The 12,930-nt window shown below is 39.4% G+C and overlaps 3 protein-coding genes across 5 annotated transcripts in view; all 3 read right to left on the reverse strand.

The window, feature by feature from the left end:
- On the reverse strand, window positions 123-5,080 carry LOC104777351 (ATP-dependent RNA helicase DEAH13-like). Of its 3 annotated transcripts, none has more exons than XM_010501585.1 (8): window positions 4,857-5,080; window positions 4,598-4,761; window positions 4,448-4,508; window positions 4,046-4,357; window positions 3,682-3,897; window positions 3,346-3,602; window positions 1,722-2,973; window positions 123-1,630 (listed from the first exon to the last, which is right to left on the reverse strand). In XM_010501585.1, exons 1-8 carry the CDS (start codon window positions 4,926-4,928, stop codon window positions 242-244), a joined length of 3,723 nt encoding a protein of 1,240 aa, XP_010499887.1. In that variant the 5' UTR covers window positions 4,929-5,080; the 3' UTR covers window positions 123-241. The 3 variants fall into 3 exon arrangements, with proteins under 3 accessions (XP_010499887.1, XP_010499888.1, XP_019099356.1); XM_010501586.1 differs by having other exon boundaries at window positions 1,722-2,751; window positions 3,124-3,602; XM_019243811.1 differs by having other exon boundaries at window positions 1,722-2,605; window positions 2,978-3,602.
- LOC104777352 (SET and MYND domain-containing protein 4-like) lies at window positions 5,509-10,315 on the reverse strand. The gene is made up of 14 exons (XM_010501587.2): window positions 10,106-10,315; window positions 9,794-10,015; window positions 9,609-9,680; window positions 9,285-9,486; window positions 9,040-9,170; window positions 8,468-8,860; window positions 8,245-8,379; window positions 7,655-7,786; window positions 7,276-7,431; window positions 6,935-7,168; window positions 6,462-6,628; window positions 6,265-6,379; window positions 6,090-6,170; window positions 5,509-5,851 (listed from the first exon to the last, which is right to left on the reverse strand). The coding sequence occupies exons 1-14, from the start codon at window positions 10,232-10,234 to the stop codon at window positions 5,624-5,626; spliced, it is 2,397 nt and encodes a 798-aa protein (XP_010499889.1). The 5' UTR covers window positions 10,235-10,315; the 3' UTR covers window positions 5,509-5,623.
- LOC104779055 (nuclear pore complex protein NUP160-like) overlaps window positions 10,382-12,930 on the reverse strand; it is a 12,818-nt gene continuing 10,269 nt past the window's right edge. The window contains exons 21-26 of the mRNA XM_019240342.1: window positions 12,457-12,525; window positions 12,229-12,343; window positions 11,600-11,707; window positions 11,019-11,159; window positions 10,696-10,869; window positions 10,382-10,594 (exon numbers count right to left, since the gene is read on the reverse strand). Of these exons, the coding sequence (XP_019095887.1) occupies window positions 10,550-10,594; window positions 10,696-10,869; window positions 11,019-11,159; window positions 11,600-11,707; window positions 12,229-12,343; window positions 12,457-12,525 (652 nt within the window). The 3' untranslated portion in view covers window positions 10,382-10,549. The remainder of the gene's footprint in view (window positions 10,595-10,695; window positions 10,870-11,018; window positions 11,160-11,599; window positions 11,708-12,228; window positions 12,344-12,456; window positions 12,526-12,930) is intronic.

A 12,930-nucleotide genomic window follows, 5' to 3' on the forward strand; every position in this document is an offset into this window, starting at 1 on the left:
CTGGATTAGTGGATTTATTACCGCAACTATGCGCACCTGGTCTCAGTTATCTACGTGTCCGTGATTTGTATTTAACATAATGTTTTTTTTATATGACTCCATATATATTATATTTTAATATATAATTAAAAATTAACTTTCACCATTGATATAATAAAATTTCTCCTTTTTTTGGAGATAGTAATTAAACAAAAAAGGAGGATTTAAAATGTGTGAAAAAACATCTAAACACACAATTACCTCATCTGATCTGACCTCTTTCTTTAACATGAGCCTCCTTTAGCATTGTTTGCCAGAGCTCTTTGACACGATGACGAAACTTTTTCTGAAACCAAACTTCAATCTCCGAGTAAAGCACCTTCGGGTTCTGTTCCCAACTCTTCCTCAGACTCTCCAAACTATCAATCTTCTTCTCTGTCAAAGCTATCACCAAACTCCCAATTCTTTCTAAACCCCAAGCTTCTCTTTCCAACAACGTTTCAGGTTTCCCAGCTAACAACAACCTAACCCCTTTCAAACAAGGCAATACCTCTCCTTGAAGCAAAGCGCATCCGAATGCCGCTGCTCTGTCTCTATCCTCTATTATTGCCACACTGTGAGCTGGAAGCTCCCAATTATAAGGACCGAAACTTGGCACCACCCAGCACAAAACTCTATCTTCCTCACTCGAGTAGTACGGTTTCGGGTCCTTGAGCGGCGAGGAGAACACGCAGAGAGATTTAGCGTGCTTCACTAGCCATTCCGGCTTCACTCGTGTTGCTCCGTGCATGTACGGTCTGTTGGTGAGTAAGAGCTCGCTGTAGACTAATAACTCCGGAGCCGAGTTTATGAGAGACGACCAGCGGTGGAAGAAAACAGGTTCTTGAACCGCACATGCTTGGTATTCTGTCGCTTTGGTCTTTCTGGCTACACGGTCTGCCCATCCCGCACATATGGCTTCTCCTAACAGTTCTTCTTCGTTCTGTAGAAGAGGGATTTTTGAGGATGACGATGTGGTGATTCTCCATGACTTTTCCACGTCTTGTATAGTCCCATGAGTCCATGAGAAACAGTCTTCGGTTTCTGAGAGCTTACAACAGCTGAAAACAAGTCGCAAAAGCTGATTTTTGAGCTTAGACATCTCGTCCATGGTCTTCAAATGCAACCCATTTGCCTCGCAGAAGTCTGTGCCATTCTCTGAGACCTCAAAGGTATGCAATGCGTAAGCTACAGTCAAAGCATCGCTGCTCGGGTTGGAAAACCTGTTCCGAGCGGCTTTGATCTTCTCTTTCCGCTCCTTTCTCCGTTGTTTCTCGTCTTGCTTGACGGTTTTGCCAGCATCTTCGGACTCGTTTTTCTTGTCTCCTTCAAACTGCATTATCAAAGGGTTTGGTAAGCTCAATGCGGCTACGGCTGCAACCGCGTATCCAAGGACAAGATTCGCGCGCGAGTAATTCCGGGTCTCTTTTAGCATTTGGATGACTGTGAGAAGCATTCGTGAGTGACGTGGACTCATGGGATAGTGAGACATAGCCTTTCCTAATGGTGTTAACTTTCCGTTGCTGTCTAGAGCCTCTAAAGCTTTTAAGCATCGTTCTGCTTCTCTAATAGAAGATGGCTCAGGCGGAGTTGGAAACGGGAAATTCTCAACCTGTTGGCAATAGAAAAACGCAAGTATTCATCAAGACACAGAGAAAAAAGAGATCTAGTCCATTGACAATGATGGTTACAAACGTCTTTACCTTTGGAATGTTCATAGATTTCATGAGAAGAACGACTCCATCAACAGGAACTTTCGTGATTTCAGGAGGCGAAGATTCCTCAAATATATTGCTAAAAACCGCAGATGAATAGAGACGATAACAGTGGCCAGGTCCAGTTCGTCCAGATCTTCCAGCTCTTTGACTAGCCGAAGCTTGGCTAATCCAATCTACCTCATAACTTTCCATACCAGTCTTAGAATCGTAATTCTTCACTTTAACCCGACCTGTATCAACCACATACTTAATACCAGGAATGGTCAGAGAAGTTTCTGCTACATTAGTCGCCACAACCACAAGTCTTTCTTCTTTCTCAACATCCTCAAACACTCGAAGCTGTGCAGCTGGAGATAGCATTGCATAAAGCGGAAGAACACGTAATTTTCCTGGAGTAAATGAGGTTTTCTCCTGCTCAGCCTCTTGATCCTCTGCTGCAATGGACTTGGTTGTCTCAACAGATACGGAATTATTTTTATCTGACAAAGCATTAAACGCTGCTCGAAGAGCATCAAGCTTCCCTTCCTCTACAAATGGATATGCAGAGCTGTCATCAACGGTCTCCCAGTCGCTGTCTTCATCAGACTCATACATGTCTTCTTCAAAACCATCATCATAGTTACCATCACCAATATCCGAAGGATCTTCTTCATGTGAGCTAAACCTGTAGTTTTGATTGTTGGAGCCATCATCAAATGCTTCAGCAATCTCCTTCATGTCAATACCACCAAATGAACCATCATCGCATTTCTTCTTTGCGGAAGCATCTCTTTTAGCAGCTTGAACAACAAATTCCTTTGAAAAACTACGTAACTTGTCACATAAATGATCAACTTCTCTCTGCCCTGTCACAAAAACAAGTACTCCTCCTTGTGGTAACTTTTTGTGAATTGACATCACTTTCTTATAAGCTTGACCGATATAATCAACAATCTCAGTCTTCTTGGAGAAATGTATAGTTACTGGATACTGTCGAGTGGGAACCTCTATAAGCGGAGGTACCTTGGGGAATAACCTTTTCCCCGATACAAAATCTTCCACTCGCAATGTCGCACTCATCAATATAAGTTTAAGTGGCGTGATAACTTGGTGTTCTGAGGTTACCGCACATCCAGACTGAAGACTCTTTTGTTGTTCCACGTAGTATTCCTGTCGGATTTTGATGACTCGAGTGAGCATCCCAATTAAAATGTCTGTGTTCAGGCTTCTTTCATGAGCTTCATCGAGAATTATCACANCTCCTTGTGGTAACTTTTTGTGAATTGACATCACTTTCTTATAAGCTTGACCGATATAATCAACAATCTCAGTCTTCTTGGAGAAATGTATAGTTACTGGATACTGTCGAGTGGGAACCTCTATAAGCGGAGGTACCTTGGGGAATAACCTTTTCCCCGATACAAAATCTTCCACTCGCAAAGTGGCACTCATCAATATAAGTTTAAGTGGCGTGATGATTTGGTGTTCTGAGGTTACCGCGCATCCAGACTGAAGACTCTTTTGTTGTTCCTCGTAGTATTCCTGTCGGATTTTGATGACTCGAGTGAGCATCCCAATTAAAATGTCTGTGTTCAGGCTTCTTTCATGAGCTTCATCGAGAATTATCACAGAGTAACGCCTCAACAAGAAGTCATTCTGAATCTCACGAAGTAAAATCCCATCGGTCATAAACTTGATAGAGGAGTTCTCACCAATCTTTTTGTCGTACCTAACCTGAAACCCGACTTCTTTACCGAGATGAACACCAAGCTCAAACGCCACTCTCTTGGCAGTGGCAAGGACGGCGACACGGCGTGGTTGGGTAATCCCGATAATCCCACTTCGAGAAATGCATTGCTTTGAACCAAAACCAGCTTCGTAAAGGAACTGAAACATAAACTAGATTAGATATTACAAATTCCTGTCTATCTGAGACCATAAACTCAGCTATCAGAAACAAACTGACCTGAGGAACTTGAGTGGTTTTACCACACCCGGTTTGTCCTGAAATAATAACCGTAGGGTGATGATTAATAGCTTCCATAATCTCCTGCTCCATCATTACTATGGGAAGATCCTTCCTCGTCTCTTCAACTTCGGCTGGTCTAGAAACATGAACTACAAAGGCAGGCACACGAGGTCCTTGTACAGCAGCTACATCTTCATTCTCAATTTCCTCATCCTATTTTAATATCAAACCCATTAGCACCAATCAAACCACAAACATACAGTAGCAGCAACATAGCTGAACATCAAATTATCTATCAACAAAAGGAAATAAAAAAAAAAAAGAAAAAAAGAAAAAGATCAAACTATCGGAGTTGACAAACCATTCTTTGTGAGCCTTCTTCTCCATCATCACGATGTAGGATCATATCAACAGTAGTGTCGTCAACCACGAGCTTGTTACTAGGTTCTTGAGAAGAAATCATCAAATCAGAACTGAGTTCATCATCAACCAGTTGCTCAGAATCAGTTACAAAAGTAGGAGAATCAATTTCAGCATGTTCTTCTGGCGTTGTAGGTTCTTCGACATCGTCTTTTTGCTGCTCGTCGTCGGCTGATTCATCAGAAAGCTCATTCACAAAACCAGCTTTAGAAAATTCCATTGCTCTCCTACGTTTCTCCAGCTTTGTCGCTGACTGAATTAAAACAAACATTTTAACCAAACCACAAAACGGAGAATCAGAACATCAAAAGAAAGAAAGAAAGAAATTTTCTGTCTTACTTACTCTGCCTATAACTGTTGACGATTGTAAAAGCGATGATATATCCTCAGGTATCTTGTACTGTCTGTGTAAAAATTTCAATACCCAAAATTCAAATAAAGAAAACAAAAAAAAAAATCAAATAATTAACGAATTGAAGCGTTGATGGCATACTCTAACGCCGCGGCAGTGTATGCATAGAAGTTTTCATTCTCTTTCTCTTCCGCCAATTTCTTCAGCTTCCGTTTCTGAGAGTTGCTCATTACCGTTTCTTTATTTGTAGTCAGTTTCCGTTTCCGAGATGTTCTCGCAACCGTGTTCTTCTTATTTGAATCCAGCTTATTCAACATGAAAGCAAATCTCATCAGCAATTAGAATCCCCCAAAAATCTTATTGATTAGGATTTTTTTTTTTTTTTGTTTGTTTGTTTTACCTTATTGTTCTTCTTCTTTCTTGGTGGCATTACTTCTAAATTGCAATCGTCTCCCATTCCATTTGCCATCATCGTTCAAAATCGAATCGACCCCCGAAAGCTAAACTGACACAGACAAGACAGAGAGAGATTAAACCTCTAAAGCTTTGTTTGGCTCGGAGATGGAAGAAGAAATTTGTGCCTTCGTCGTTTTGGTCGGAGATAGTTTTTTTTCCTGAGTTGCCCAGAATCGTCGTCGTTTCGCGAAAGTAAAACCTTTTTAAGTCCAAAAAAAAACTTGTTAAAACCCTAAGTCAACAAACGACATCGTTTCGAAAAGCTACAAACTAAACCGGCCACAAATTAAACCGGCCTATATTACCTCATTCATTCATTCATGGCTGACGAGATGTGGAATTATAAAATTAGAACAAACTAAACCGGCCTAAGCAGTTTTTTGGATCCTGCTTGTCTTACAATGCAGGTGGAAGATGAAGAATAGGTTGCATATCAGTTTGTAACTGATCTTTGTTTATCTTTATTTTTGGCTAGATTCAGACGTTTAGTTTACTGGTCTATACTTTAACTTTGGAAGAAAGAGGCTTTGGCCACTTTTTGTTTAAGTGAAAATGGGATTTATCTTTCTACTTGTGATTATCCAACTTTTGTAATAGGTGAAAAGTGGATGTTTCCACAGTTGTAATATCGGATACTTGTTATACAGTCATATATAAAATCAGACTTAAGAAAAACAAAAATAAATTTAAAAAAAACTATTACTTTTTGGGTTAAGATGACAACAAGTTCACAGCTTTGGCAGCTTCTTGCTTAAGACATGGGAGATAAGAGAAGAGAGTTTCAGCATGTGACCCGTAATACTTAGCGAATATCTGAGACAATCTCTTTGTTGTCTTCCATGCTCCACTGGAATCACCTGATGCTAGCTGAATGGACGCAAGCTTCACCATCTCATTTCCAATCACCACGTGTTCTTCCTCATACAACCTCTTCAGAATCTGCCACCAAACACCAATATTTTTATCTCACATCTCTCACTCGTACCAGTTGGGGTTAATGAGATTTACACACATAAAAGAAAAGTTTTTAACGGTGGTTTTGAGGGATTTGGCTTGCTCGAGGAGTTTTCATATTTTATACAACCCAACCCAACCCGCTGTTCTCATCATTGTCAATCATTGAAGCACTTTGTAGTCTAAATCGAAGCAGTATCAGTATATCAAAGGGTTGTTTTACCTTAATGGATGCTTCACAATGCTGTCTTGCATCCAGCAGTTCTTCAGCTAAATAGCAGACCTGAGCAACCTTATCCTCCGCCTGAACATAAAAAATCTTGAAATGTAAGTCATGGAGAGGACAAGGCTATCACAATATGCGATTTGGAGTAACAAGGCTTAGGAACTTGACTCACATCAGCAATATCTTTGTTATACATGTGAAGGAAAGTTCTAAGCACGGCAATGGACCTTAAACAATCTGATAATAGAGAAACATTGGCCTGCCCTGAATTTTTCAACTCGTCCACCCTGACACACTCAAGAGATCCAAGTGTTACAGAGAAACTTCACAATAATATTAACTTGAAGCTTCAAGTAAGAACCCAGGCACCTTCTTAAGTGATTCCAAGCTTTGTTCACTGCTGCATGAGAATTTTCTATATCACTGCGGGAACCACATTTCAAACATATCTCAGGTTCTATATGAAGGGAACCTCTCCGTTTACTGAGCAAACTTGAAGCCACTTCCTCAACATCAGTATGCACCTTCTCCCACACCTGTGAAAGCAACACAGTTAAACTCAGACTCAACTATATTGGTGGTAATGCCGTTAAGAAACATTGCCTAAATCCTTAAACAGATAACAGCTTAAAGTTACAATGGTCATAACACCATGGAAACGTTTCATCACTCTACTCCAAGAGCAGCAGGAAAAAAATTCTGCTTTCAGTAAGAAAATAGAACTGTCTAACTTGGCAGTTTAAGAATGACTAATGAACACCTTCATTAACAGCAGGGAATTTTTTCTATGAAGTGCACGGAAGCTAAACCCTGATTATTTGGCTTAAAATATATCAGATTACCTTAGTGTGATGATCCAGGCTTTTTGGAGCAGTCAAAAAATGATTTAGCTTCTCGGACTCGCATGTGGCCACAATACTATCCAAAACTACGCCAGTACAGTCTGTATTGACACAGCAATACCCATTGATAACTAGGTCAGATAGGTTAATTTGAGAACAGCAACGGCACCGACAATGGAAAAAGTATTCTTCTTCAAGAAATCTAAGGCGATCTTTGCAATCCCATTTTCCGACCTGTGAATTGTAATGCATACTCATTAAAAAGGTACGGACTTCAAATGCACTCAAAAGATATTTGATACAGAACAAGGTAACAAATAGAGACAAGATCACAAAAATACCTCAGGACCATATGAAAGCTCAAGGGGACAACCCATGGGAACAAACTCTGTTGTTCGCACAACAAGTCCACGTGAAAGGAAATACAAATGGATGTTTGGCTTGCAGGAATGATTGAACAAACTACCAGTTTTATAGAGAGCCTGACCAACTCTTATCTGTGGATAAAACAACAATAATTGACAAAAGAAAAAGAGATCTTCAGAACGGACCTATGTATGTCATAACCTCCAATGGTGGACGCTCACCAAATTTTATAGAAAAGCAGTTTATAGATAGTTCGCATCTTTGTAAGTGGTAATACCTAGTCCAAATGAGTTCTCTAAGTGAGAAAGGGCGTAAAATAACATTCTAACAAGCAGTAAATCTGCCAAGACAAACCTGCTCTAAACTCTGAATCTGCTCTTTTGCTGAGACGTTTCCAGATGGGATGCACTTAAAAGAATCGCCACTGGATTTCATGCGGACAACTGCTATAGAGTTCACCTTGATTTGTGACAGCAGTATGATAGTCTACACAGAGAGGAAAAATCCAGACAGCGGTCAACACCTCATATGTAAATTTTGAAAAGAAAAAGAAGAACAATGCCAAAACATAATGTTGCACAGGCGTCATGTACACAGCTATATTTCTCCATAAATTCATGATATTAGGAATTTATCTAGAAAACCATATACATATTGTTGCAGGCGGTAAAGGTTTTGGGCAATGAGGATAGATATAATCCAAAAATTAAAAACCAATTAAAAAAAATTGATTATCTCCACGATAGGTGGTAAGCTAAAGTCCAATGAAAAAAAATCAGAAAAGCAAACATCCTTAATCATCTTTGTATGCAAATATAACTTGTAAGCCCAAGTCACCAGCAATTATTGAAGTCAATATGTCAGAGCCTGTGAAGTTTATAGAGAGCAAAGTCGACTTCAATGAGAGATTCATTGGGTCAGTGAGGGAGATGTAGAGGACACACCTGTGTCACAGCAGCTTCACAGACAGAAAGATCAGGGCAGCTTGAATTACTAAGGCACCAAATAATTACTATCGAAAGTAGATGCAACTCCAACTTGGTCTCTGGATTCATCATAGAGTAGCTATGGGAGAGTTCCTGTAGAACACATTGTGTAGTCGCTCCATTATTAGGTTTTCTGGACAACTGCAAATGATGGAAAACTTTTTACAGTAAAAGGACATACCAATATCTCCTGAAGGTTACAAAGATCTGTAGCTGCTTTCGCTTGATTTATAAATTTCATTATAACTCGACCAGCTAAAACAGCATCAGATGGCAGTACAGCAGGCCAATTGGCTCCCCGAAACTCATGCTGGTGTTCTTGAATGCACTCATTTTCAGAATAATATATGTCAGCTGATGTAATGCCTCTAATTTGCTCAACAATATCATCAGGTAGATTCTGAAAAATGTGGTGCTTGTCCCTCTCATTTGTGGACAGCATTCCACCTGACTGAATTTGGCAGGACTCTGAGCAGTACACAGGTATTGAGCATGATGGACATGGAACAGCGTCAGCAGGCAACTCATTCAGGCAAAAGTGGCAATGTGTTTCCCGACAACTTTTCGATATGACCTATACATCACCATTGAAGTATGTTTAGTAACAAAAGACAAAAGAAAATCTGTATGTTAAAGCATGAAACGATTAGTATCTTTATTTGTCTCAGAAATCCTATTGAAGGCTAAAACCATCTAAAAAATGACTATATTTCTCTTCGTTTTTTAAAAACCCCACTGTATCACAGCTCATACCACACTAAAAGGTTCCTCGATATGTATCATACACGCTTGTTCAATATCACATTCTGATACCATACCCCTTCCTTTCTCTTTTGTCGACACACAACGCAGCTTTACTCCACTTTGCACACTCGGCAGATGATCTACAGACCAATAATATACACCGGTCAAAACCCAACATTCCTCCCTGAATCTCAGAATGGGAGATCTTCTGGCCTAAAATTGTACTGTAATATCGGAAATTGGGAAAATCTCACCTACACTGGCATAGTTGCTCGGATGATATTCATCGTGTTCCGATGTTTGCTTATTCTGGTAGTCAGGAATAGCGTTAAGTTCATTTTTTAACTGCTTCTTCCCTGCCAATGATGACTCAAACGACATAGAAACAGTAATGTCATGGAACGCATCTTTATAGTTTCCAAGAAGGGTATTAAGTTTGCCTCTCCTATACCAAGCCTGACAAACACAAAGGATCAATGAAAACTGGAGTGACAATGGCAGAATCGAAAGCTGAAATCTATTAAAGATCCAAATTAAAACTGTAGGAATAAGAACGGAACTAGTAAAGCATATAAGACCTTTGCATAACAAGGATCAATCCGGAGAGCGCGATGGCAGTCCCGTAAGCTCTCTTTGTGAAGCCCAAGATTCTAAGATATAATTAAAAAACCAGAACATATATGAGAGAAGCTACAAAGAGAAAAAAAGCTTTAGATATTCAATGATGGAATTGGGTAAAAGATAAAAAAGAGAGGTTAAATACATGAAGAACATTAGCTCTATTCAGAAACAGAGAAGCTAGTAAGCTCTTGTCTCCATCAATGGCTTCTGGAGGAGCAACGCGTAAAGCTTTAGAGTAGAAACGCAAAGCGTCGTGAAAATCCCGGCTGCGAAAGCTGAGATTTCCTCGTCGTTTCAAGTCAAGAGATGTCTCTTCGTTCTTCCCACAGCAGCCTAAATCAGGATCAGCTAACTCAATCACCGCCTGAAATGACAAACCAAGGAGAGCTGTGAGAACTCCAATTGAAGATACGAACACAGAGAAGAGTAGGTTTTTGGGTAATTTTGTACGTACTTGGTGGAATTGGGGAAGACCCATAAACAAACGGAGAAGAGAAGAAGTAGTTGTGAGAAGATCATCTTCGCTGCTCGATTTCACTGTTTGGCGAAGATCTTCAGGAATCAGCGATTTCAATTTCTCCATTGTTGCCTCTCCACACCACACTCACTCACAAAATGCCTCAAGTCTCCATTTGAATTCAGTTTTATTTACCACAAACCATTCTACGAGTAATGTTCGGTTCGGATTAAATTGGTTTAATCCAGTCTTTATTATTGAAGAAATAACCACTAAAAACAAATTGGATTAAATTTGGCTTTCATTTTCTTGTTCGAGTTTTCTCAACAGTGCCCATAGAAGAGACTTGTTTTGACTAAGACCAACAAAAGCAAAAACCCTGATACAATTATTCACACGGATCAATCATGTGGCCACTTTTTTTCCAGTTCACCACTTTCCTCAACCGGTTGCAGAAGATACAGCATCATTTGAATCAACCTTCAACTGAAACAAATCAAAAACCACCAAAAACGAAACATTGCTTATTAGACTGATCAAACATAATAAGCATCTCTGCTGACTATCATCATTGCAATTTTTTTTACCAGCTTTAAGTGATTGAGCAACGCCTGATGGAGTTGTGCCTTTAGCTTCTGGCACTGCTCCAACATCCTTCCTGACTCCATCGTTTTCTCCAGCTCCAACCAGAGTCTTTCCACTGTTGTATAAGGAAACCAAACCCCTGATACCTTTTTCCTCTTCAATACCTCTGCTGGCTTCTGTTTTTACACAAGAGAGAAACCAAGGCTATTCAGTCCTAACATCTGAATCATGCTCATCAGAGAGTATTAAGAAGAACATGTCACTGCAAATGCAATCTCATGCTTATAATCCAACAATCAGTCTCCATAGATAGATCATAACTTACCGATGATGCAAATGAGTCCATGTACTCCAGTAGCAAATTAGTGGCCTCTGTAAGACGCCCATAATCAACGTATAACTGAAACAAGGAAGCAGGACTTGCTTCTTTCCCAGCCATTCCCAAAGATTTTTCCTTCTGACCGTCCTGTCGAAGACACAAGAAACTGATCTTAAATGAAACCAGAGGAAAAAAAGACCTTACAAAATTGCTTCTTTCCATGGTTGGTGTAAATGGAAAGGGACAACAACAATTCCATTGAGATATAGTATACTATCTCTTTCAACATTAAGTAGACATGCTGTGCCAAACATCTCTGATACTGTCTTGATTTATGATGATATACAACAGCAACAACGCATAACTCTACTATAGAATCTGCAGCTCAGATATATTATTAATGAATCAAAAAGGCTTACTAATGCCACATTGTTCGCGCATGTTAATTATTTCGATCAAGGATGTAGCAAAACCAAATTCAAAATTTCATGCCAAGAATTCAAAGCTACTTAAATGAATTGAACTCTATATACTGCATACTAAAAATGATCCATTAAGACTATCCTAACATATATCCAAAATATTACCTTGAACATTTGTATCAGCCAGAGAGGTAATTCAATACACGAATCTGCTTGAAGAAGTGTTGAAGCAACAGAAACTGGTAGCCTGGCATGTATGTCTATGTACCTCTTCTGCATTTATACATATCCAATACACAAATTATTTTAAGGAACAAACAATGAACAAAACCTGGATCAAGCCCTCAAGCAACATAGCACATTTCTTAAGGGAAAAATACAATTACACTCCCAGAAAAGGAAGAATTCCAAACTCCCTAAGCCCTAAGCACCAATTACAAATCTTCTTCAGGCACACATGAGCGAACCAATTACACTCCTAGAAAAGGATAGCGACAAAGCATGCTGATCTCGTTGACAGGAATTGTGAAAAAAATAGGGTACGCTGCTCTGGTTTTAGTGACCAAAATACTATTAATATAAGGATATGCCTACAATCCAGGATGCATTCTTGTTGCATCACAATTCACAACCATTTAGATTCAGAGAAACTAAGGACCTATCTCCGGAATAATACAGCTCACGAAGACATTCCAACACTTTTCAATGCTCCCAAAATCCGGAGGTAGTAATAAACTAGATACCAACAACAACAAAAAACTATATTTGCAATCACAGATTCAGAAGTTACTGACCAGATAAACCTCAAGAATTTCCCAGTCACCGGCCAACTTAGTGCCTTGAACAGCAGGGCTTCTATCAGGCGAATGAATAACTTCTTCATCGTTAGATGTTAACATAAGATTAGGCCTGAGTTCATTTCTGTAAAATAAATGAATATATATATTAATGCTATGTTTGATAAGCCAGGCAAGTCAACAAGTATCAATGAAATACCAAGCAACTAAGGAAAAGCCACTCACGATGTCCACAACGTTCCTTTAGCAGGGCAACATTTAATTGCCATATTCTCAAATACCTTTTCCAGCTCCCTGAGAAAAAGCAGTAATTTTTAAAGCTACGTAATTCTCAAGGAATATGGCTTCAGCAAATACCAAGCAAGAAATTTACCTTTTCAATGCTGAGCCACTCCAAAATTTTAAAACAACAGTGAATGCCATGTCATACAAGTTTGCCTGGACGAGAAGGTCAACCAAATCCGATGGTGGCTTTTCAAGTCCTGAAGTAAAGAAAGCAACACATAATTATAGAAATGATTGTACGAGATGACTTCGAAACAATCAGCAGGGTATCTGAAACCCTTCTGGAATCAAATTATGCCTTAGGTAAATTGTATAGAACACAGTCATGCCACCTAGCAGTCTGCCATGGAAGACAGGTCTAAATTAACGATGCACAAAAGCTACCTCATAAAGAAAAGGAAACTGTCAATATTT

Source organism: Camelina sativa, chromosome 3, assembly GCF_000633955.1.
Source record: "Camelina sativa cultivar DH55 chromosome 3, Cs, whole genome shotgun sequence".
In the NCBI taxonomy this organism is placed as follows: Eukaryota; Viridiplantae; Streptophyta; class Magnoliopsida; order Brassicales; family Brassicaceae; genus Camelina; species Camelina sativa.